Source organism: Bos indicus x Bos taurus, chromosome 11 (assembly GCF_003369695.1).
Source record: "Bos indicus x Bos taurus breed Angus x Brahman F1 hybrid chromosome 11, Bos_hybrid_MaternalHap_v2.0, whole genome shotgun sequence".
Taxonomy (NCBI): Eukaryota; Metazoa; Chordata; class Mammalia; order Artiodactyla; family Bovidae; genus Bos; species Bos indicus x Bos taurus.
Window position 1 is genome coordinate 104,201,511 of NC_040086.1, and position 23,928 is coordinate 104,225,438.

At 66.6% G+C, this 23,928-nt stretch overlaps 1 protein-coding gene across 2 annotated transcripts in view; it reads left to right on the plus strand.

The window, feature by feature from the left end:
* RXRA (retinoid X receptor alpha) overlaps positions 1–20,937 on the plus strand; it is a 93,465-nt gene extending 72,528 nt beyond the window's left edge. For both annotated transcript variants that reach the window (XM_027556850.1, XM_027556851.1), the window contains exons 4-10: positions 349–528; positions 7,273–7,442; positions 10,705–10,834; positions 12,086–12,218; positions 14,219–14,310; positions 15,761–15,866; positions 17,509–20,937. In XM_027556850.1, the coding sequence (XP_027412651.1) occupies positions 349–528; positions 7,273–7,442; positions 10,705–10,834; positions 12,086–12,218; positions 14,219–14,310; positions 15,761–15,866; positions 17,509–17,656 (959 nt within the window). In that variant the 3' untranslated portion in view covers positions 17,657–20,937. The remainder of the gene's footprint in view (positions 1–348; positions 529–7,272; positions 7,443–10,704; positions 10,835–12,085; positions 12,219–14,218; positions 14,311–15,760; positions 15,867–17,508) is intronic.
* The last annotated feature ends 2,991 nt before the right edge of the window (positions 20,938–23,928 follow it).

Consider the following 23,928-nt stretch of genomic DNA (forward strand, 5'->3'; position numbering starts at 1 on the left):
GGCAGGAGCCCGGCCTTGCCAGCGAGGGGCCACCGGAGCTCCCAGCCGCTCACCCTGGACATCTTAGCTCTTCCAAGTCCAGGAGATGGTGGCCGGGGAGCGGGGCGGGTGGCTCCAGTGGAGACGCCGGCCAGGGAGCCGCTGTGCTGTGCCCGGGGCCAAGGGCCCCTCGCACGCCTCCCCCCCGAACCCAGCAGCCCCGCTGGCAGGCCGGCTGAGCCCTTCGGGGCGCCGGCCCGGACCTGGAGAGGGCGAGGGCCCTGTGTCCGAGTCCGCGCGCCCCTCATCCAGGCCGCGCATGGCGCTCACGGCCGCCGCGCATGGCGCTCACGGCCGCCCCGCCCGCAGGCAAGCACTACGGGGTGTACAGCTGCGAGGGCTGCAAGGGCTTCTTCAAGCGGACGGTGCGCAAGGACCTGACCTACACCTGCCGGGACAACAAGGACTGCCTGATTGACAAGCGGCAGCGCAACCGCTGCCAGTACTGCCGCTACCAGAAGTGCCTGGCCATGGGCATGAAGCGCGAAGGTAGGCGTGCGGGTGCGAGGCCCTCCCTGCTCACAGCTCCTTTGCATACTTCTGATGCCGGGGCTCTCACTCCCTCTAGAGGCCTCCGCTGCTGCTGCGTTGGCACACATCCCTGGGGGCTGGGGTCTCTCACTCACTGACTTGTCTGAGCACCAGCTTCGCGCCAGGCTCTGGGGTTACAGGAGGGACACCTTTGATCCTGCCTGCTGGCAGCTCCCAGCCCCACTGGCGACAGGCATCCATCAGAACCTCTCCAAGGTCCTGGTGGGCCCTGCTGATCATGTGGGCTCTCGGGGGGCTGTGGTGGGAGGTGGGGGCTCCACCTGGAACGAACCCCAGGGAGTGTACAGGCCAGTCCTGGGGCCTGCTTGTTGCTGCTCAGTAGGACGGTCCAGGAGACCTGGGGCTGGAGGGGCACGGGTAAGGAGCTCTGGAGACCATCAGGACAACGGAAGCATTCTGGGCGCTGGGTTGTCCTGGGCTCTGCTTCCTCCCGCAGATGGGGCGGGGGTGCCTCGCGACCCAGATCCTCACAGTAGAGAGACTTGGGCTGCAGGCCTCTCGGCCTTGGGACTGGGTCCGGGTTTCGTTGACAGCAGGTGTGTGGGGCGGTGGGGCAGGGAACGTGGAAGGCTGCTCCCAGGGGGTCGCTGAAACTGTCCCGCGGTCCCGCTGGCCAGGGCCTGGGCCTGGGGCAGGCTCCTCACAGCCCCTTGCTATCTGTGGGCCTTGGTTTCCCTGGCCCAGGCTGGGGGCTCCTGGCTGGGAGGGTCTGTCTCTGGGCTGAGGGTCTGCGTGTCCCTCCCGCACTGTTTCTGCTCCACGGTCCCCACAGGCTGGTGTGTGTGCACCTTCCCCCACGCCGTCCCATGGGGGAGCCGGGCGGCTGTCTCGTCACTGGGGACTGCCCTCTTGTGGAGTCTGCAATCTCCATCTCCTTCGTTTATCTCCTGGGCCCCAGGCCTTCTTGCTGACAACCCGAGACCTCAGCTGGGCCAGTGGTCCTGCAGGATCTGTGCCTTGAGGCTGAGAGGCAGTGATGGGCTGGGAGTCTCGGCGCTGGCGAGGGGCAGTGTGCCCATGGACCCTGTAGAGCGGCGCCTCCTGGGCTCCAGCGTGAGCTGGGGGGCCGGCCTGGGCCTTGGTCTGCCCACCCAGCCTTCCTGATGAGGGCGCATGTTCCATAGAGACATTGGCCCCCCTTTCTGTGTGCGGGTGGAGAGGCTGAGGCCCAGAGGGTCTGGGGCTCGGCCATGGTCACATGTTGGGCTGGAACCGGGCCCTGGCTTCCAGTGCTGACCTTCTTCCTCAAGGCCAGCAGGAGGCCAGAGGAAGCGTGTGCCTGGTGTGGGGAGGCCTGTGTCCGGCCCCAGTTCCTCTGGCTGCCCCATGTAGTCAGGGTGGGCTTCCTGGAGGTGGTGAGTGCAGTGTTGTTCCTGAAGGATGGAAACTTGGGCAGGGGGCAAGCACGTGGTGGGCAGATCCCTCTGCACTTTGGTTTGGGTCAGCGAGCCGTGGTCATCTGTCCATTGAAAGTAACCATCACACAGCCAGGAAGGGCCCCCTGGGAGTGGTCAGTGTGACCTTCAGGGAAGCCTGGGGCCTGTGGGAACCCAGAGGAGGCCCCGGCCCTGCTGTGGGCATTGGGCAGCACTTGGTGGACAGGTGTCCAGCTGACCCCTGAAGCGTGGAGGGGTGTTCAGCAGACCACGTGTCTGGATGGCGGGGACAGCATGTGCAGAGGCTGAGACCTGGGGGCCCCACAGAGTGACCGAACATAGGTTCCCAGAGCTGTCCAGTCCAGTAAACACTGACCCTCTCCTAAGGCCCTCTCAAGCTGTCCACTTGTGGGCCTGGGGGACACCCCAGTGAACTGTCGCCCCAAGGTCTGGGGAGAGTGGAGACAGCGTCTCCTGTCCCAGTGGAGCTGCAGTCTCGGGTCTGGGGGGTCAGCGGCTCTGACCCCCCTGTGCTTGCCCACTAGTGGCTGTTAGGGGCGCCTGCTGTGCCCGGAGCCTCTTTGGGGTCCCTGCTGGTCACATACACTCACCCACCCATGGTGCCATGACTGTCCACACACCCCTCCTCCCAGGGAGGGAGGAGGCCTCGGGGGTAGGGAGCGGGCCTGGTGGCCAGGGAGCGGGGCTCGGGGGCAGGGAAGAGGCCTTGGGGGCCGAGCCTGCAGGGCCGTATGCCCGCGCTCTCCATCTGATGCATGAGTCTGGAGCGTTGGGCGCCGTCCTGAGGCACCGCGGCCCTCGAGGCCTGATTTATGGGCCGTTAGATAAATACCTGATTCCATCAGGACCCACCTCCCCTTGCTTCCTGCTGGATTTATAAGTCACGAGCAGGCAGTAAAAACCCTCCTACATGGCCCCCTCGTGCTCCCAGCACAACGTTAAACTCTTCGCTGGCCCGAGAGCCGCGGGGCGGTGGGAGGCGGCTCCGTCTGCCCGCCGGTGCAGCGCTGTCTGGCCCCCCGCGGCTGCAGGGGCAGCCCCACCGCCTTGCCCTCCAGAGGGGTGAGTGGTAGACCCCGCGTGGCCACGGTGCCGGCCCTGCAGACGGCTCTGTGGGTCAGCAAGGTGCACGCCAGGCTCCTTCCTCTCTGCCCCCACCCCGGGGTGTGAGCCCTGCCAGGAGGGCTCCCCAGCGGGGGCAGGGCTTTGGCAGCATGACTTGGGGCAGTGCAGTGCCCTGCGATGGGGGCCCAGCGTGCCACCATAGCCTTGTCCAGGAGCGTGTAGGCTGTAGGCCCCCAGGGCCAGCCCGAGCCCTCCTAGGTGCTGCCCCGTGGTGGGCAGCCATGCCAGCCGGCCCCGCACGACACGACCCATGTGAGAGGCTTCTGGTTGCTTCTGGTGCAGTGAGGACGCAGGCTCGGGGCTGGCACCTGACTGGCTGACCGCAGGGAGGGCTGGCTAGCAAGTGACGTGGGAGGTGACGGCTGCGTGTCGGGCCCGTGGGGCCGGGGCCCTGGGTGGGAAGTGCCCGTGGGGTAGGCCTCCCCGGCTGGGCTGGGCCTGTCCGCTGGGCGTGCGGCCACCCTCGGGGGCCTGTGGGCGCTCCCGTCTGAAGAGGGCACAGGCCAGTGCGCGGGGCTTCGCGGCCTGAGAGGGCGACGTGGCCCCCGTCTGGGGTGAGAGCGCCAGGCTGCAGGGGCCGCCCCGCTGTCCCGCCCCCCTGCTCGCCCCTCCCTCGGGAAGGCCTCTCCCCGCTTCCTGCCTGTGTCCGTCTGCTGGCTCCGAGCGACGGGTGTGGACACGGTCCTGCTGTGTGTGTGCACACGTGCGTGTGCAGGCGGGCCCCCACCCCCCTGTCCCCGGGGCGCGTGGCCTCGCTTCTCCCAGCCTCGGTGTCCTCACCTGTGCATGGGGGTGTTGGCAGGCTCCCCCAAGAGAGGGATGTGGTGGGGGGCGTGGGGGGCGGGCGAGCGACTGGTGGCCACAAGATGGGTGCGTGTGTGTGTGCGTCTGTGTGTGCCTGTGCGTCTGTGTGTGAGTGTACGTGAGTCTGTGTGAATGCTGGTGTGCATGTGTGGGTGTGAGTGTGTGCATCTGTGTGTGCACATGTGTGCTGGTGTGCATGTGAGCCTGTGTGCACGTGTGGGTGTGTCTGCGAGTGTGCATGTGAGTCTGTGAGTGCTGGTGTGGGTGCGTGGGTGTAGGCCTGTGTGCATGTGTGTGCGTGTCTGTGTGTGAGCCTGTATGCACATGTGTGTGTGTGTGCATGTGTGTATGTGTGCGTGTGAGTCTGTGTGAGTGCTGGTGTGCATGTGTGGGTGTGAGCCTGTGTGCATGTGTGATTGTATGCACATAACCGTTCTCGTGTGCAGAGTGAGGGGACGGAGGGCCGGGTCCTCTGAGCCGGAGGCACCTAACTTGCCCTGTGGCCTCTGGCAGGGACGCCCCCTCTGCCCTTGAGAAGGGGCAGCCGGGCCAGGGCCGCTGGTGAAATCCCGTCCTTCCTGCCCCTCGGGTCCTGCAAGGGACAGGGGAAGTGCCCAAAGCAAAGGAGTCAGCAGGCCTGAGTTCCCCTACCCGGACGCCCCCTCCCACCTCTCAGCTCCCCAGGGGGCCGGCAGCAAGCACCGTGCCAGAGAGGGGTCCCAGGCCGGAGTCGCTGACTGCGGGGACCCTGGCCGTGTTGGGGTGTTTAGTGCCCCTCCAGGCGCTGGCTTGACTGCTGGGGAGCGCTGGCCCCGGGGTTTTCCTGGGGATCCCAGCAGCGGGCCTGCCAGCTCTGCTCTCATGGCAACGTCCCCCCACCCTCCGCCGTGCAGCCCCCCGCCCCCACCCTGGGCTGGGAGGAGGACAAGGCCCTGTCTTGGCCGCCCCTCCTGCCTGAGGCCTCCCGCCAGCTAGATGTCAGTCACATACGACCACGTGCAAATGACGGCTGACCTAGTCCAGCAAGAATCCTAGCCACCCTGCTCCCGCCACTGTCTATAAGTAAAACCGTAATATTTATAGTGAGGGTGCTCACAGAGCTTTGCTACTTAATTCTGCCCCCCCGCCCCACACCCAAGGCCCCCCGTCAGCACCCCTGCTCCCAGGGCCGTCTTGAGTGCGGGCATCCCTGTAACTGGGCCATGGCGTGGGGGGCGTGGGGGTGGGAGTCACGAGCAGACGGAGGACAGTGCCTGTGGACGCCCGGGAGGCGGGTGTCGTCAGTCTCACTGCAGGTGGGGGGCGGTGCTGGGGCCTAGAGAGGCTTGGGGCTCACCCGGGGCAGAGCAGGTCTGACTCCTGAGCTGCCTGCTCTCCTGAGGGCTCAGCCATGAGGGGTGCTCTGGGCCTCAGTTTCCCCACTTGGTAAAACGGGCCTCTCAGCTCTGTCTAGAGCACAGACCCCAGGGACCCCACTCTCAGGGTCTCAGGGACACTGCTCGCCAGGGTTCTGTGTTCCCATCACTTGGCTGTGGTCCAGATGGGCCCGTGTGGCTGCCTCGCTCTGGGTCCACCCTTCTGGCCTGTGACCCAGTCTCCTGCACAGATGGTGACCTGAGGAGGTGCCCGGCCCAGCCCAGCATCCACTGTGGGTGGGGGTAGCGGGGACCAGGCCAGCCAGCTTGAGCTTCCCACCCAGCCCCACCAGCTGTCAGACTTTGCAGAAGCGCCAGGCTTGCAAAAGCTCTGGCCCGAAGCCTTCTGCCTGGCTCCGTGGCCCAGCTGGTGCGGTCCGCAGCGTCGGCCGGCCTGTCTGGAGTCTGGCTACACCAACGGAAAGTCCCTCACTTGAGTCAACATTTGGGCTCGGAGAGCGAAGCCCCTGGCGGGGGGCAGCTGTGAGCAGCCGTCTATGGAGGCAGGAAGGAGGTCGGGCTGGCCCTCAGGACGCCCCATGGCCCAGAGAAGGGCACCGCTGGGTCCCGGCGTCTCCGAACGGTCGTTGGTGGGGCCGGCGTGGTGGAGAGGGGTTGACGTGGGCTGTTATGAAGCTGTGTGGAGCCTGGGGACCCCAGGGAGCCCCAGAGCGGAGCCCTCACGCCCCCAGGCTCGGAGAACGGAGGCTCCCCTGGCCCCTGGGTTGAGGGGCTGCAAGCGGGCCCTTCCGCACAGCACGGCGGCCGTGTGTGCACCTCGGCCCCCGGGAGTGGGCTTGCACAAGCTCCCCTCTGTGCTGGGGTCCCCAGGGGCCCTGCGAAGCTCTGTCTGAGGTGGGCGCTGAGGGCACCTGGGGTGTCGAGGGGATGCCTGGACCCGCTCTGGCTCAGCAGGGCAGGACCACGGGAGGGTGGGCCTGGGGGGCTTGGCGGGCGGGGGTGCCGCCCCATCCTGGTGCCGCTGCTGTCTCTCAGAGGTGTCTGGCCGTCCGTGGGGGCTCTGCCCAATACGCCCGGGGCTCCGCTGCGAGGGTGCTGGGCTCTGTGGCAGCCCCTCGGGCCTTGGACTAGGCTTCTGCCCGCTGTGGACTCCTCCTGCTGCTCTGGCCCGGGGTCCTTGCTGTCCCCAGTAGAGGTGGGGTGGTGGGGTCAGCCCAGGACATGGCAGGAGCCCCTTGGGGCTTTGCAGGGCTCTGGGTGGGGTCCACAGCTGGGCTGTGGCTCAGTGTCCCACTGGCCTGCGGGTGACCTCAGGGAGGTCTCAGCGCCTCTTAGGAGAGGGCAGCCTGAGCTACGTGGGCTCTGAGATCGAGGGTCTGTGAACGCCCAGCGTGGGGTGCCTGGTCCCCTCGGCCTTCCTCCGCGTGGGTCTCCTTGGTGCGTGTTGAAATAAACCCTTCCCTCTCTTCCTGGTTCCCAGAGACTAGGCTGCCCCCGTCTGCCCAGTCCTCCAGCCTCATGCTGGACACCCCCTCTGCCTCGGCGCATGCCCCGCCCCTGCCTGAGCTGCCGTCCCTGCCTTTCTGTCTCTTCAACTGCGTTGCCGCTTCTTCCGGGAAGCCATCCTGGCTGTGCCTGCGTCCACAGCCCATGAAAGCCCTTCTCACTCCACTTCGGGATCCCTGCTGAGCTGTTGGCTTCCTGAGAGCGGGGCCCTGTCTGCCTTGGCCCTGGGTGGTCCTGGTGTGAACCGTGGTTGAATGAATTAGCGAGAGGCGGCGCGCTCTGTTCTCAGAGTGCACAGTCCCCCCGGGAGCGGGAGGCCGGGCTTGGGGCAGAGACGGGGCTGCGGTCTGGCCGGCCCCGAGCAGCCTCACTCTCCCTGGCCCTGGCTGGCTGGCAGACGCGCTGCTTGGGCCCCGGGGGCAGAGGCTGCCGCAGGAGCTGCGGGCTGACCAGTGACCCCTACCCCGCCTCAGCCGTGCAGGAGGAGCGGCAGCGGGGCAAGGACCGGGGCGAGAGCGAGGTGGAGTCCAGCAGCAGCGCCAACGAGGACATGCCAGTGGAGAAGATCCTGGAGGCCGAGCTGGCCGTCGAGCCCAAGACCGAGACCTACGTGGAGGCGAACGTGGGGCTGAACCCCAGCTCGGTGAGCGCCCCCGCCCACGTCCATCTGCTCTGCTCTGGGGACGGAGGCCCTGGGAGCACGCCTGGGAGGGGGCCCTGTCATCACACCCCCGCCTGGAGGGGGACCCTGTCACCCCCCGTGCCCCTGCACCTCCGTGAGGCTCTGCTGCCAGTCAGGTGGGCGAGTTTTCTGTTGTTGGGCTCAAAGCCCAGGACTTTACAGCTCCCTTCCAGCTTCCTGTTACCTCTGGCCCATCGTGCAGCCAGGCCTGTGGGCAGCACTGGGTGTCAGCATGATCTGTGTCTCCCGTGTGGGTTCAGGGCGGCCCTGGGGTCCCCCTGGCTTCTCCCCTCCGTTCTGTCCCTGCCTCACGTGGCCCGGACGCCCCGCCCACTCCCGCCCCAGGGCCCTTGTTCGTGTGGTCTCCACCGTTCCTCCTCCGGCTTCAGCCTTGCCAAGTGTGCCTTCCTTGGGGAGCCCTTTCCCTCTCGACTGCCTTGTTCCCCCTTCACGGGGGCTCGGCGCCCTTGACGCTTGGGGGTCACGGCGCGGCGAGTGTGGTGGTTCGTTCTCCATCCTGGCCGTCGGACGGTCCCCCGTGCCCGGCTGCGGTCAGGGACAGGACCCTGCCGTCCCGTAGGTGCTTGTTCACGGCCCCCCAGTCTCAGAGCGTGGGGGTCGCATCCTGCCTGCAGTCTCAGGACACCCTGCTTCCTTGTCCCCCTGCGACAGAGCGCCCCAGGCTGCAGCCCCTCTCAGACCCCTACGCTGGCTGCCCCGCCGTGTTGCCTCTTGTGTGCAGTGACCACCCCACCCGCCGCCGGTTTGACCCTCGACAGTCCCTCTGGTCTGTGGCCCGACCCCACCCGATGGCTTCTCTAGTCCCAGTGGGGAGCCAGGGTGGCCGCAAGGGCCTCACGATTGAGCAGAAACCCTGAAGGAAAAGTCAGGGGTCTACACCCGTCTGCCAGGTTTTACTCTTGTCCAGTGAGGACACCATCTGGGAGGAAATGAGTCTGCCCTCTGCGCGCTCCGGGAATGCAGAACAGGCGGGCGATTTAGGGGACAGGCCGGTGGGCTGGCTGGTGGGGGCTCTGCCCTCCTGTGGCCGCTCCTGGTGGATTGGCCTGGGTCCCCCTCTGGGGCTGGCTCGTTCAGCCCCTTCCCCCAGACCAGGGACACCTGTCGGCCCCGGGGGAGCCTCAGGTCCCAGCCTGGGGGCCCCGCGGTCCCCTCCTAGGACAGGGAAGGCTCTGCCCTCTCCGGCAAGGGGCCAGAGCTCAGGAAACTGCTGTTGAATGAGGCCTGTTTTGTCTTTTTGTGGGAATGAGGCTCAGAGGATGGAGCCTGGTAGAGTTCAAGCTCCTCCCCCAGGGGAACCCGCTCCCTCCAGGCCAGCCCCGCGCCTCTGGTGCAGGTAACCTTTGCCCCCAGCTTATTAGGTATGACCCGGCACCTGCCTCCGAGGCCCTGGCCTACTCCACTGGGCCTGCTCTGGGCCCCTTGGGGGCTCAGGGGGGGCTCCCGCTAGTGACTAGAGAAGGCCCGACCTCTGGGGCTTCAGCCCAGGACTCGTTGGTCTTCCCCATGCCTTCTGCCCCGCTCAGTGCATCTCCCCGGACCCCCCGCCGTCAAGCTTGGCCTCCCAGCCGTAGGCTGGAAGGGCTCGGAGCAAGGTCCCTGAGGACTGGAGCCTGGCCCCAGGCTCTGGCTCACTAGGTGCTGGATGTGTCGCTCGGGTGAGCCGGGTTCCCGGTGCAGGCTAGCTCTGCTCGTGGCTGTGGTCATCTGGCGGCTGGGATGGGTGTGCAATGCCCAGAGGGTGTGCTGGGCTTGGGCACGTGGCTTCTGGGCGCCCCGAGTGCTGGGCTTCTGGTCAGTGCTCCTGGGTGGAGGCGGGAATGCTGTGGGGCTGGCCCCCTGGGGCCTCGGTGTGACGGTGACTCTGGGGGCGTCTGGGCGCTGGCACCTTCCACCCCCTTCCCCTGACTGGCCGTATGGCCTGGAAGCCGCTTCTCCCGCGGCCCCAGGTACTCCTTCTGCACGCCGGCCTCCGTGCCCCTCTGTCACAGGCCTCCCAAGAGAGCCCTCAGCAGGCCCTTCACGGCCGGATTGTTTAGACTGCGCGCCACGGGAGGGCACATGGTTTCTATCAGGGAAGCTCCTCCAGGCTCCCCACGCCGTCGGGGGTGGGGGGGATGCCTGGCCCACGTGGTTCCTGGAATGAAGCGCTTACGCTTCCGCTGCCTGGGCCCCACCCCCCAGGGCCTGGCGAGTTCTCCGTCGGAGCCCCGTGGGCTGGAGCCTGCAGCCACTGAGGCTTCCCGGGTTGCCCCCGTTTGTGAGGATGACTGGGCGTCCCCTTCTGGCTAGGGGCTTCCCAGGTGGCTTAGTGGTAATGAATCCGCCTGCACTGCAGAAGACACGGGTTCGATCCCTGGGTCAGAAAGATGCCCTGGAGGAGGAAATGGCAACCCACTCCAGTGTTCTTGCCTGGAGAATCCCACGGACAGAAGAGCCTGGTGGGCTACAGCCCATGGGGTCTCAAGAGTCAGACACGACTACATGACTGAGCACGCACGCAAGCCCCTTCTGACCTGAACTTTCCGGAAGGGCTTCGGGTGCACCCTTGTGTGTTGCCACGTCCAAATTTGGGAGGAAGCACCACCAGCAGAGGGGCTGGCACTGACCATGCCCTCCCCATGCCTGGTCCGCAGCACGAGGTCACCTGGCATCGGCCCAAGGGCCGCGGTGGAGACCGAATGGGTCATGGCACGGTGACCTTTCTGTGGCTGCTGGACAAGTGACAGCAAACTGAGGGCCTAAAGCAGCACAGATCTCACTGCCTCACGCCCCTCGAGGCGAAGCCTGAGACCTGCGCCCCTGGGCCAAGTCAGGGCGCCGGCAGGGCTGGCCCTCGCAGGCGTGCGGGTGGGGGCCGCGCCCGGCCTCCGCTCTGGAGGGGCCCTGGGCCCCGGCTCCGGCCCTTCTTCCAAGTCTGCCGGCAGCTCTTCCCTCCTTGACCTTGGCCTCGGCCCTCATGTCCTCCCCCCCAGCAGGCGCTCTGTGATGACCCCGGGCCCACCCACACCTTCCAGGGTCACCTCCCATCAGAACCCTTCACTCAGCCGTGCTCGCCGATTCCTTTGTGCTGGGGTTCGGGGGCTGAGGTCGTGGGGGGTCGTGGGGGCGTCGGTCAGCCCCCGCTGCTGGGTCGGGCGTGTGGGGGCCTGATCAGGGGCTCTGTTCAATGCACGGTGCTCACCACGGTGCCCCTCCCCAGCCCAACGACCCCGTCACCAACATCTGCCAAGCGGCTGACAAGCAGCTCTTCACACTGGTGGAGTGGGCCAAGCGGATCCCGCACTTCTCCGAGCTGCCCCTGGACGACCAGGTCATCCTGCTGCGAGCAGGTGAGCGGCGGGCCGGGTGGGGGCGGGGCGAGGGGTGGGCAGGGGCGGTGGGCGGGGCCTGAGGGGGCGGGCCTTGTGAGGGGCGGGGCGAGGGGCGGGGCCCTGCTCATGCTCAGTGGGGTCCTAGAGGCACGGGGCACCGGGCATAGGGAGGGGGGTGGGGGGCTCTGCTGGGGAAGGGCCGGGGGGCGGCTGGGGACGGGGCCTCAGAGGAGGGCAGTCTTGCTGGGGGCCCGGTTCTGCCCCTTGAGGTCTCCTCCTCAGCCTCCTGAGCCCTGATGTCTGGCCGGCGGGTGTCGGTCCACGATGGCCCAGGAGTGGGGGAGACGGTCCCTGGAAGAGCTTTCACTCTGACTGGGGCACAAACTCCAACCCCAGAGCCGACAGGAAAAGATGCCGACCTGCAGGGTGGGGCGGGGCCCTGGGTCCTCATGCTGAGCGGGCAGCCCCTTTGTCTCCCGGGCTCTCAGTTTTCCTCTGTGTTAAGTGAGGCCAATACTAGCTTCGTGGGGTTGAGTCATGATTGAACAGGATCACCGTTGTGACACGGTCACAGCCACCAGCCCGGAGCCTTTGGGGCACCGGTGACGGTCACAGCCACCACTGCCGAGTGCTCCGTGGGCTCCGGGCTGGGGTCTGAGACGGTCGCTAGCGACGCTCCGGAGACGGCTCGCGCGGCCGGTTTGCAGGAGCGCATGCGCACGGGCTCTTCTCTGCCCTCCCCCAGCCCTGCGCCCACGCCGCGTGTGCCAGGGACTCTCAGAGAGAGAGTGGCAGTCCCCCTTTGGCTCCAACACTCCTAGGTTCCATCATTTACTGTTTTGTGGCACCCCCAAAACGTCAGCTCTGGGAGTCTGCGTTGGGGGCTGCCCAAGAGGGTCTGGGGGCTCCCTCGCACTCTTTGGCAGCAGCGGCGTACAGAGAGGGACTTCCCGGGCATCTGAGTATGGAGGGCCCGGGTGAAGCAGCTGCAGGAGCTGCTCTGTGCGGGACTTTAGGGTCAGTGCTCGGGAACCGCCCTTCTGTGGCAGGGTCATGGGCTCGGGGTTCCATGGAGGCCCTGCCTCGAGAGGGTGCGAGCTGCCTCCGGGGGGCCCGGTGGGGGCCGGGGCGGGGCGGGGTGGGGTGGGGCAGGGCCCCGGAGCCCTGCAGGTGGACGAGTCCCTGCTCCTGCTCAGTGGGGGTGGTCCTAGGGGCGAGGAGGCGGGCGGGGCCTGGAGACCACGGTGACCCTGTGCCCCGCCCCCGCAGGCTGGAACGAGCTGCTCATCGCCTCCTTCTCGCACCGCTCCATCGCCGTGAAGGACGGCATCCTCCTGGCCACCGGGCTGCACGTACATCGCAACAGCGCCCACAGCGCAGGCGTGGGCGCCATTTTCGACAGGTGGGGGCCCCGCGTGGCCTTGTGCTGTGCACGGAGGTTACGCTTGTGGAGACAGCAGAAGGGCCCCAGGACTAAGTCCCAGGTGGCTCAGAGGGTAAAGTGTATGCCCGCAGCACGGGAGACCCGGGTTCGATCCCTGGGTCGGTAAGATCCCCTGGAGAAGGGAATGGCAACCCACTGCAGTATTCTTGGCTGGAGAATCCCATGGACGGAGGAGCCTGGTGGGCTACAGTCCATGGGGTCGCTAAGAGTCGGACACAACTAAGCACCTTCCCTAAGGTTAAAATCCCCGGGGCCGCCCGTGTACCCCAGCTCCCACTGTGGTGTCTTTCCCTCCACATCCGCGCGTGTGAAGGAAAGCGGCCCCATCTTTAAAGCAGAAGTAGTCGGTGGTACTGTTCTGTGGGAGCCGGCGAGGACTCCTCTGACGTGTTGTGGTTCCATGAACCTGCGTGCGGCCTGGCCCCGGGCACATGGCCACGTCCCAGCACCACTCTGGGCCTGTCCCCGGCAGGGACACTGCTCTCTGCTCCCGCCTCTCTCGGCACACACCCAGGCGGCCGGTGCTAGGCGGTGGTCAGGCGACTCTTCTCAGGCTCCCAAATCTCGACTCATCCCGTCTCCACCTGCAGGGTCACTGGGATGCCTGTTCCCATCCCTGGCTGGCTTTGCCTATGAGCCCAGGTCAGAGCACCTGGGCCTTCTGGGGACCGGGGTGTCAGGTCAGCCAGCCAGAGCTGAAGGGGCTGGGGAGGGCCGTCGGGGGGGGGGTTCCTTGGGCAGGGGGAGCTTCAGCACAGGGTGAGTGGACCCCAGGGAGGGGAGGCAATGGGCGGGGTCCCAGGTGAGCCCCTGAGTGAAGAGAGTCGCTCAGTCGTGTCTGACTCTGTGACTCCATGGACTGTATATGGTCTATTGAATTCTCCAGGCCAGAATACTGGAGTGGGGAGCCTTTCTCTTCTCCAGGAATCTTCCCAGCCCAGGGATCGAACCCAGGTCTCCCACGTTGCAGGTGGATTCTTTTCCAACTGAGCCACTGGGGAAGCCTGAGTCCCTGAGTACAAGAGCCTTACAGTGGGCGGGGGGGGGAGCAGCAGAGACCCCTACTGTAGCCCCCTGGGGATAAATGCGGGAGCGTGCTGCCACGTGGGACGGCGCAGGAAGAACGGGGGCGGCTCCTGACTGCTCCACCCCACCCGCCTGCACCAGGCGCCCTGGGCAGGCCCTGATGCAGACAGTGTAGGGCGTGTCTTTGTTCAGTAAACTCGGAGAGGGGGCTGTGGGGTGCTGGGTTTATTGCTTACATGCTTAGCTGCTCAGCTGTGTCCGACTCTGTGCAACCCCATGGACTGTAGCCTGCCAGGCTCCCCTGTCTGTGGGGTTCTCCAGGCAGGAATACTGGAGTGGGTTGCCATTTCCTTCTCCAGAGGATCGTATTGCTCACAGATGGCTTCTTTAGCAAGCCCGTCCCTCCCCGGCCTTGTGCCCAGCTGACAGCTCCGGGGGCCCAGGTGCTCAGAAGGTGCCTGGTGATGGGAAGTGGCACGGAGCCCCCTCTGGCAGCGAGCCAGGAGCAGGGAAGCCAGGAGCTGGGGAGGTGCCTTTCCGCAGATGTAGGGAGTAGCAGGGATGCGCGTCCGGGCCTTGGCCTGCTCTGCAGCCAAGCGGGGACGTGTGCCAGTGGACTTCGTCCCTGACGTCCAGGACCCTGGCTCACCCTGCTGTCACGCGGTGCCCCTCTAGTCTCCGGGTTCCTGGAATAAAATCCCACAACACTGAGCTCCTGGAGCTGGAGGAGAGGAGCCCCCCTCCCCGCTCGGGGCCGGAGGGGACTGGCTGGGCGCAGGGACTGTCCTACCCGGTCTGAATCGCCTTACCCTTCTCAGCTGCCCTCCAGGCCTGCACGGAGTCCTTCGGGGGTGTTTCTGGGGGGCCCCGGGAAGGGCACGGTCTGGCTTGGATGTTGATGTTTGCCTGCCCCCCTCCCCCCACGCACACAGGGTGCTGACGGAGCTGGTGTCCAAGATGCGGGACATGCAGATGGACAAGACGGAGCTGGGCTGCCTGCGCGCCATCGTCCTCTTCAACCCTGGTACTGCCTGCCATCCAGGCCTGGTGTCCGCCCCGCCAGGGGCCAAGGCCGCGGGGCGCCCACCGCAGCCCCACAGCCCACTGATAGGGCGGTGTCGGCCCCCTGCCCCTCCTCTGAGCCTGCCTGTCTCCCTTGCGATGGGCTCTGCTGCCAGAGATTTGGAGCCCGGCTGCTCTGGGGGTGCTGGGGGGTACTGGGGCAGGGGTGGGCTCTGAGGGCTTCTTGGGGAAGTGCTGGCGGTGGGAGGGCGGGGCAGCGGCAGGGCTCATGAGTCCTTACCCTCCATCGGCTCCAGTGCTGAGGGTCAGGCTGGGGTGAAGATGGGGTCCCCTAGTGGGTACAGCCCGTTTCCAGGGGCATTTGTCCCCAGGCCTGTGCGTGAGCCCACGACCCTGGCAACACAGCCCTGCCCAGCAGGGTCCCCCTTGAAGTCGAGCGTGACTTGGCTGCCAGCACTGCTTTACCTGCTGGGGCCCAGACTTGGGATTGCCAGGGGCAGAAGGGAGGTGGCCAGAGCTGGCACAGGCCCAGGTGTAGGGGGACCGGGGGCCCAGCTGCAGAGGAGTCTGCATTTCCCGAGGTGCCCAGGACCCCAGGCCACTGTGGCATTCACGCTGGGCACGGTGCCCCTGCTGGCATGTCAGACAGCCGGGGCAGGGCTGGTGTAGGGGCCCCTGGCCTAGGGCTCAGAGGCCACCCAAGAGCAGGCCTGTCCCCAGGGCTTCCCTGGCTTCAGATGGGCAGCAGGGGGGCTCCAGCCTCTGCCCCCTAAACCATCAGGGTGGACCATGCCTGTCTGGGGCCGCACTCAGGGCGGGGACCCGAATCCCAGTGCCCAAAGGGGGCTGCTGTTGGGGGTCAGTGGGGAGAGGCTTGGCGGGTGTCAGTTTGCGGGGTGACTTTGGAGACGAAGGAGCAGAGAGGGGCTTAGCTTTGCCCGACTGGGAGCTCTCACTGCCTCGGGGAGGCCTGTGACTGCTGCCCAGATGACCCAGGGCACCCGTGCGCCTCAGTCCTCAGCCCTGGGCCCTGGGGTTTTGGTGGCGCTGGTCCCAGGCATCTCTGTCCACAGGCAGAGCCCCTTCCAGACCAGGCTCCTGCTGCCAGGGTCCCAGGGCTCAGGGTGGCTTCAGCCCCCACAGCGTGGGTTTGGCTGTTTCAGACAGGAGGAGGTCTGGAGCCTACATTGGCTCAGAGGGGCTGAGACCCAGTGCACTGAGGCCTCTGGAGGTGACGCGGTTGCTGTGGTAACCAGGGGTGGGGGAAGCAGGCCTGTCCCACCCTCCTGATGAGGTAGTGGGGTGGCGAGAGGTTAGGGAATGGGCCCAAGGTCGAGTGGCCAGCATGCAGCAGGCAGGGTGCATGCACGGGGCCGCCTCATCCAGGCCGGGGCTCTGGGTCCCCGCTTCCCGGGGCCGGGCTCTGACCTGTGGCCCCTTCTCCCCTGCAGACTCCAAGGGGCTCTCAAACCCAGCCGAGGTGGAGGCGCTTCGCGAGAAGGTCTATGCGTCCCTGGAGGCGTACTGCAAACACAAGTACCCCGAGCAGCCAGGAAGGTGGGCCTTGGGGGCTGCGGCAGGCCCGCCCCAGCCCTTCAGACACTCCTGTGGGTTAGAGGGCAGCTGCCCTCCCCCACCCAGGGCAGCGGGGGACCCAGGCACTCTTCCGCCCCAGCAGGCGTGCACTCACCGTTCCCTGTAGCCCCACCAGACAGATGGGCCCTGTGCTGGCACACAGTAGGCACGCGTGGCTCTAGAGCGGGTAAACCAAGGCGGTGCTTTCCTCTGCCGGCCAGAGGAAACCACTCGAGGCAGGGCTCTGCTGTGCTCGCCCCGGCAGGGACGAAAGCCAGCACATAGTAGGTGCTTTACAAACGTGTGTGGAACAGATGGCTGTGATCTGAGCGCAGTCTGCCTGGCTCTCTCCCTGCTGACTGTGGGCCTGGGAGGGCTGGCCTTGCCTCCTTGCCGGGTCCCCCGAGCCGGGCGCGCAGTGGGTTTCTGGGAGAAGGTGCCTGCAGACCAGCTGTCCAGGTTCCTGCCTCCTCTCTTCCTGGACCGGCCTCTGTCTGCCCGGAGCGGGTGGGGCCCCAGGGCCCCAGGCCTGGCTCTGCCCTCGCCCGCCCCGCCAGCCGGCACACACACGGTTAAGTGTCTGACCAGCCTCATCTGGTTTAAAGTGAAACTTCCCGGAGGAGGGGTGGCAGGCCCGCCTGTTTTTCCTGGCTCCTGGCCCTGGCCCATCTCGCCAGCTCAGCAGAAAACAGCGCGTTCTTTGGCCCCGCTCCAGCCTCTGAGCTGCGTTTTTGCCTTTAAAATGTGGGTTGTGCTGCAGCCAAGCCCGGGGCTTTCCCCCTGAAATAAGACATTGTTAATAATTAGTGAGGTCCCAGGGTCCCCCGAGGGTCGTGTGGAGAAGGCCTGGAAGCACCCGGGGTGGGGACTGGGGTCCGGGGAGGGGTGGATGTGAATGTCCGGGTGGGGCATTGGGCCCTGTCCCCACACGGCAGCTGTCCTTGGCACAGAGTGCAGGAGCCTGGCGTCCCTGATCCAGGCGCCCCCCCCCCCCCCCCACCAAAGTCTCCCCTGCTCCTCCGCTGCCCAGTGTCCTTCCCAGAGACTCTGCAGTGGGGCAGGCGCAGCCCGAGGAGCCCCTCCCCCTCCCTGCACCCGCCCTGTTCGAGGTCGGGCTGCTGTGCTGCAGCTCTTTCCGGGCGAGGTGGGTGCTGGCGTGAGCCCCCCTGGAGGCCTCTTGGAGTTCAGACTTGCCCCCCAGCTCAGGAGCAACTTCATCCCGAGAGGGGGTTGCCCGGCGGCCAGGGGCTTTGCTGGTGCTCAGATCTGCCGTCAGAGCCCTTCTTCCCGCGTAAAATCCTGCTGCGACTCCTGCTGCCCTTGGAGAAAGACTGCCGCGCCTTTTAACGTCCCCCTCGAAGCCCTGATCACCCCGCCCCTGCCCGGCCACTGGCCCTTTATCCTGAATCTCTGCCCTGGGGGTGTCCTCTTGGGGGTCTTCTGCCCCTGGGCCCTGGCCCCACTCTGCGTCCATCCTCTGCCTGAGAGACCCCTCCCCGTTCAAGGGCCCCGGCTCAGGCAGGTCCCCTGCCGTGGCAGCCTCGGGGGCTGGGGCGGTGAGACGGTCAGGCCACGGGGCCCGGGTGGGGGAGCGCGGCGGGCGCTCACGCGGCTTCATCCGCAGGTTCGCCAAGCTGCTGCTGCGCCTGCCCGCTCTGCGCTCCATTGGCCTCAAGTGCCTGGAGCACCTCTTCTTCTTCAAGCTCATCGGGGACACGCCCATCGACACCTTCCTCATGGAGATGCTGGAGGCCCCGCACCAGATGACTTAGGCCCGCGGTTCCCGGCCCGCCCCGCCCTCTGCCCGCGGGCCCTGGGGGCGTGGCCCGCCTGGCCCTGGGGGCGTGGCCCGCCGCTGCTGAGCCTGTGCTGCAGGCCGCCCTCCTCGTTTTCCACACGACTCGTCTGGACCCGGCAGCGGGCATCCCGGGGCGGCCGCCGGAGCGGCAGGAGCCGGTGTGAGCCCCGGGAGGGGGGAACCCGGGCGGGCTCACGGGGTACACGCCTCCGCCCCTGGAGCCGCAGCGTTCAGAGGGCGGCTGGGCTCCGTCACGCTCTGTGGTCGCTGGGTTTGGAAGTCTCCCGTGCGAGGTCCTCTGTTTGCAAGGATCCCTCTGCCTCCGGTGTTGGCTGGCGCCCTGCCCGCCCAGGTTCACCCGCGACTGGGAGGAGGGGACAGGTGGGGGAGCTGCCAAAGACCCCCCCGACCCGCCTCCCGGGAGGACGGGAGGGGCTCTGGTCCCTTAGAGTGAAGGGTGAGCAGCCCCTTTTTCCAAAGATGGCTTTCAACCTGCTCCCCAGGCCGGTCAGATTGGGAGCCGACCTCTGCCCTGGGTTTGGGGGTCACTTAAGGCTGCAGGGACACCCGCGCACCCCACCCCACCTGCGTGCTGTCTTTGCATTGTCCTGGTTTCAGCTCCTGTCCCATGTGGTCCTGTCCAGGCCGCCTCCAAACCTTCCAGCCTGTGCAGAGGGCTGAGGCTGGCCCCCACTCCTGCAGGGCGCGCCTGATCTCTAGTGGACCGGAGGCCTGCTGCCCACACAGGAGGCCCACGGTGACGGGAGGGGAAGAGGGTCCTCGGTCGGCCGTGCACACTGAGGGAGACCAGCGGGGTCCAGAGCTGGCGGGACCTGTGGGCACTCCGCTGCGGGGAGCGGACAGCTGGCCGGGGCCTGCAGCACTCTGGGCAGGGAGGCCCCTTGGGTGGCAGGCGTCTCATGGGCCCCTGAGGTGGGGAGCGGCCGAGTGTCAGCACCCTGGGATGGGGCTGTCGTCGTGTGTCCGTCCGCACCCTCTCTGGTCAGGGTCCCGCCCGGCCCGGCAGGCCCAGCGTCCTGGGCTGGGTCTCTCAGGGTGAAGGCCTCTGCACCGTCGTGCGCTCCCTCCGGTCCGTTTTTCTGTCTCACGCCCCGAAACCCAGCGTTTGTCGGCTGGGGGAGCCGGAACTGGGTGCGTGGGGTCCTGCTACCCCCGTCAGCGGCCCCGGAGCAGGAGTGGGGGTCAGCGTTGTGGCTGCTCCCCCAAGCCTGTCTCCCCGTGGGGGGGTGCAGGGGTGCCCCTGAGGCTGGGTGAGGACAGGCCGGCCTCCCGGCCTCTGTGGGGAAGAGGGTGTCCATTCTTTGCCCTCCAGGGTCCAGCCCAGGCTGAGCGTGAGGCATCTGGGCCAACCGTGTGGAGGATGCCACAGACATCTCCTTTCTCTGGGGCCCCCCCCATTCCCGCCCCCAGGAGATGCGTCCCCAGCCGCCGCGGCACCTGCCCCATCCGCCCTCTGCGGCAGAGGTGGGGCGAGCCGGGGCCTGCCCAGTGCCCCCGGAAGTCTTGGCCGCCTTTGGGGGCGTGGTGGTGTCAGCAGAGTGAAGCAGGCACCCTGGTGGTCCTCCCCCTGGGGTACCCCTGGTGGTGGGTTTGTAGGTCTGCCCCCCACCCCACACCCAGTGCCTTCTGCAGCTGGACACACCCCGTCCACGCCCAGCCCGCCCCGCTGCCCTGGACCACTCTGGAGCCCAGGAGGGGGCCCTGTGGGGTCTGGCCTCGGGGTCCCCCGGCTGCCCTACCCCAACCCAGAAGCCCCCGGCATCCCCTCCCCCGGCCTGCTGCATCACCAGGCCCATGGCGTCCTGGGGCCGAGCCCCCCTTCTTCTCCTCGGGCGCTGCCATCGTAACGTCCTTGCTGTGTTTGAAAAGGTGATGGTGGGGAAATGGCACGTTATTCAGTAGGTAGACGTTTTCTTTAACCAGACCTTCAGTAGACCAATCTGGTTCAATTAAGGTGATTTTTTTGGTAATTCTTATTTTGGTGGGGCAGTCTTTAATTTTCTAAAGATGGCACTAACGTCAGCTCGTTGGCCATCCTGTGCCGTCCCCACTCACTGGATGCTTCCGGCACGCCCCCCCCGCCCAGCATCACCTCCCCCTCGGTCATCAGGCGGGGCTCCCGAGGCCGAGGAATGAAGACGACTGTGTCTCAGGTTCGGAAGTTGTTGGCCAGGCCAGCCTCTGGCTTGTCCCCCACTGGGCGTTTCCTTGGAAGCTGGCCTGCTCGGGGACGTCCGTGCAGAGGGCACCCGCGTCAGCCGCTGGCCCTCATCCCCCCAGGGGGAGGACGGCCCCCGGCCCTGGGCGTCCCAGGAGGGTTTGGGCTGGCAGACCCCCCGGGGCAAGTGCTGGAGACCACGCCGCACTCCCTGCTCCGCGGAAGCCCTGGTTGGGCCCAGCCGGAACATCCAGCCAGAGCGTGATGGGCTGATGTTGCTCCCGCCGTGGAATTTGGTCCCTGCCCACGCAGGTGTGTGTGGACAACACCCGCGCTGTAGAGACCCCGTGTGCACAGACCTGCTCTCCATCCACAGACACACAGACCAGTTACCAGCGTTTTCTGTTTATTTTTAATCAAGACTCCCCGCGACCCCATTTTCCTATAAATTTGCTTGTTGTAAGCAAGTATGTAAGGACCCCTTCTTTGGTGAAATCCGGGTTCGAATGAATACCTTGAGGCAAGGAGACGCATCTATTTTAAGATGCCCTGGAGCAAACAGCTTTAGCCGTTGCCAGTCCTTAGCAATGCCTTAGCCGGGACGTGTAGCTCACAGAGATGACATACGGAGAAAAAGAGGAGACATTTAAAGCATCGGGAAAGGTAGAAAAAAAATCTATTTTTGTACAAATGTAATTTTATCCCTCATGTATAACTTGGAGGATGTGGCGGGGAGGGGGGCTTGTCGTGTTTCTGCTTCTAGAGGTGGAGGCTCTCTGAGTCGACGTCGGGACTTCAGATGGGCGCGCGGGCCTCGGACAACGCTGCTGCAGGCGGGAAGCTGGGCCCGGAACTCTCGAGGGTTCTCCTCCCCTTCCGAGGAACGCTCACGCCTTGCTCTGCGCCCTCCCCGTGGCCAGCTGGCCTTCCCGGGACTGACTGTGAAATTACTTCCCCACACGGACTGTTCTCAAAACATCGCAGCCGCAGGTGCCAGGCGAACAATGGTGTCAGAATTGTGGAGAAGAGACTCGGAGCAAAACGTGAGAGGAGAAACAAGCAAAACATGAGCGTTTAAAAACACCCCCTCAGCTTGCCTTTGTTCGGGGGGCTTTCCTGTCCGGGGCTGGAAGCCGACCGCGTGGGGGGCTTCGGCTGCCCTGGAGGGGGCGGGCCTGCTGCCTTCACCCCGCCCCCCGAGGGCCACAGCAGGCACCCCAGCTGCCCTCCGACTCTGTGGCGGCCAGGTGCCGGCAGCAGGACCCTGAGCTGGGGCTGCTGGGCCTGTCCTCCTCCTGGGTCTGCTCTGCATCTCAGGGCTCTTGGGTGACTCACCCCCTCCATGCCTGGGCTCCGTCCAGAAGCCCCCCAAGAGGGGCGCCCTCGGCCCTCTCGGGGCCTGGCGTGGGCCGAGCTCGGCCCTTGGGTCCGCATCAGCCCGGACGGGGGGAGGTTCGCGTGGCCCCAGGATGAGTGATGTCATCCGGCTGCCGCATTAACGAGCAGGCAGTGGCAGCCACCTGCTCCCACTCGTCTCCATGCCGTCTGGGGGCTAGACGGGGCCTGGCCGCAGCGTGCCTGCGGTGCCCGAACCCTCTCCTGCACCTCCGTCCAGCCGGCACCGTTTTGGGGCCCGGGGCATCCTGGGGCTGGAAGCCCTGAGGCCCACAGCCCTGCCCGGTGGCACCGGACACGTCGTACTGAGGACCGAGGTGGCTCCCGGGGGCGGCCGTGAACCTGATGATGAGTCCTGAGGCCCGAGAGCCAGGCCCCCCAGAAGACTCGCTGTACGTGGGCGTACAGTGCGCGTGGGACTTGCATGTTTACACACATACAAACGTGCCCCTGCACGTGTGACGTGCACGGCCTCGCCAGAACTCAGCTGTCCCGGCCCTGGCTGGCTGCAGGCGGTGCCCGAGGTGCTGACACCCAGCCCCCACGGCCTGCTGCCCGCGACAGCCTCCCGGGAGTCAGGCGTGGCCTTGCCCACGAAGCTCAGCCTGTACCTCCTGGAAGGGTGGGCACAGGAGACAGACCCCCACGAACCTCTGCGACCAGCCCATTCTGGTTTCCTGTCATAAAAATTCAAACATAACCACTGTGGGGACCCCTTCTGGTCTAGGAAGTGTAGTCAGCCCCAGGGGCCTGGAGAACCAGACGGTCGCCTCGCCAGTGAGGGACCCTGGCCCAGGGGATCCCTGGCCGTTGACCCCAGCCTCAGCAGGCCCTGACCCAGCTCTGGACACAGTCTCCATGCGCAGACCCTGCAGGGGCGTCTGGCAGGAGTAAGTGGACCCTGAGGAGGGCTGCCTCTGATGGCTCCACGGCCTGAGGGGCTGTTGGAGTCTCTGGGGAAGACCAGGGCAGGGCCATGGCTGAGACGACCTCCCCAGGCTGAGGGACCCCCGCACATTGTTCAGGATGCAGGCCTGAGGGAGCACCCCTCGGCTGGAGCGCCGATCCTGGAAGAGCAGAGCAGAGGAGCCAGTGGGCAGGGGTCCGAGAGGAGGAGGGGTCTGGGGCGCAGGGCTCACACCCGACCTCGTGCCAAGCGCTGTGCCCTGGAGGGCCCCAGTCACGCGGAGGCCCTGAGCTGCCACGGCCACTGCCGGGCAATCTGGCTCCTGGCCCCCCTGCTGCCTCAGTTGCCATGGTGACCCCGGCCCAGGGCAGTCCCCCTGGACCACAGATGCTGGGCTTGATAAGTTTATCTGCCTCAGGATCCGGTGGTGACAGGCTGAGTGAGCAGGGCTAGGGAACCTCCAAGGCGAGGTTGGGCGTTTGGACGGGACTGTGCAAGGCATCCCCGTATGGCAGGTTCCAAGCTGGGTGCTGGGGCCGGGTGACAGGAGAGAGCGGGCCCTGCTGTCGCCAGGCAAGCAGTGTGGTTGGAGAAAGGGCCTGTGTGGGAAGTGGAGGGAGTCCTAGGAAGATGGGGTGAGCCCCCAGAGAGGCCCTGACACCCAGCAGGGGACGCAGAGGACAGAAGAAGCGGGGGGTCATCACTGGGCCTGAGCCCGGCAGCAGCAAGTGATGAGAACCGAGCAGAGGCAGCCAGCGGGGCTCAGACCTCAGGCAGGAAGGGGCCGGAGCATGGAGGGCGTCAGGAAATGGAGCACAGGGCAATTCTCGTCCTCTGCCCCCTGATACCCACGCGGTCTCCTCTGCCTCCGCGCTTGGGGCTCCTCTGCTGTGCCGTGGGCTGACCCCCAGCTGAAACGCGGGCTCCTGCTTCCCGCTGGCCTGGCTGGGCGCTGACTTCCCATCCCTCCTGTCCCTGGGCGGGGGCGATCTCGAGGGCTCAGAGAGTTGGAGTGGACTGGCCATTTCACCCAACTGCCCTCCAGCCTCAGAAGCCATCTGAGGATGCGGGGGGCCCCAGAGGAGCTGGGAGGGGCCGCACCTCCAGGGAGGAGTCCTGAGACGGATGGACGGCAGGGCCCGGAGCAGGGCCCGGTGCGAGGCAGCAGTGCCCCCTGCTGGACGCGCAGGGCAGAGGCCGCGCGGGTCCTTCCGGTCCTGCAGGTGCCCCACTCCGGGCCTCTGGAATCGCCGGGAGCCTCGGAACTCCGCGGCCCAGGCCACGCCCCCGTCCGATTACGTCAGAGGGTCGGGGTTGGGGCGGAGTGGGGCCACCCCGCTGGGCCGCGGAGCCCACTGCGCGCTGAGCCCGGACTGGGAGCTCCCCCTCTGGACCTCAGTTTCCCCGTCCCCCCGGCAGGGACAGACACCCCCACCTCCCAGGGCTATTGTCCCGAGGTGGGCGAGACCTCAGTCATCCAGAAAAGACCCTGAGGTCGCCGCTTCCTGGGTCATTTTCCCGGGACGACAAGGCCGTCCCCTGGGGAACAGGCCTGGCAGGCGTGGGTTCTGGAGCCCTCCACCTCTAGTCTGGGGCCACATCTGGAGGAGGTCGGGGCTGTGGGCCAGTTCCAGGCCGGGGGACCAGGAGGGTCAGCGTTGTCATGCCCTTGACGGTGAAAGTCCCAGGGAGGTCAGAGCCACCAGTGGGGGTGGGAATCCTGGGCTGTGGGGGCCTTGGTTCCTCATTCATTCACGGACACTCA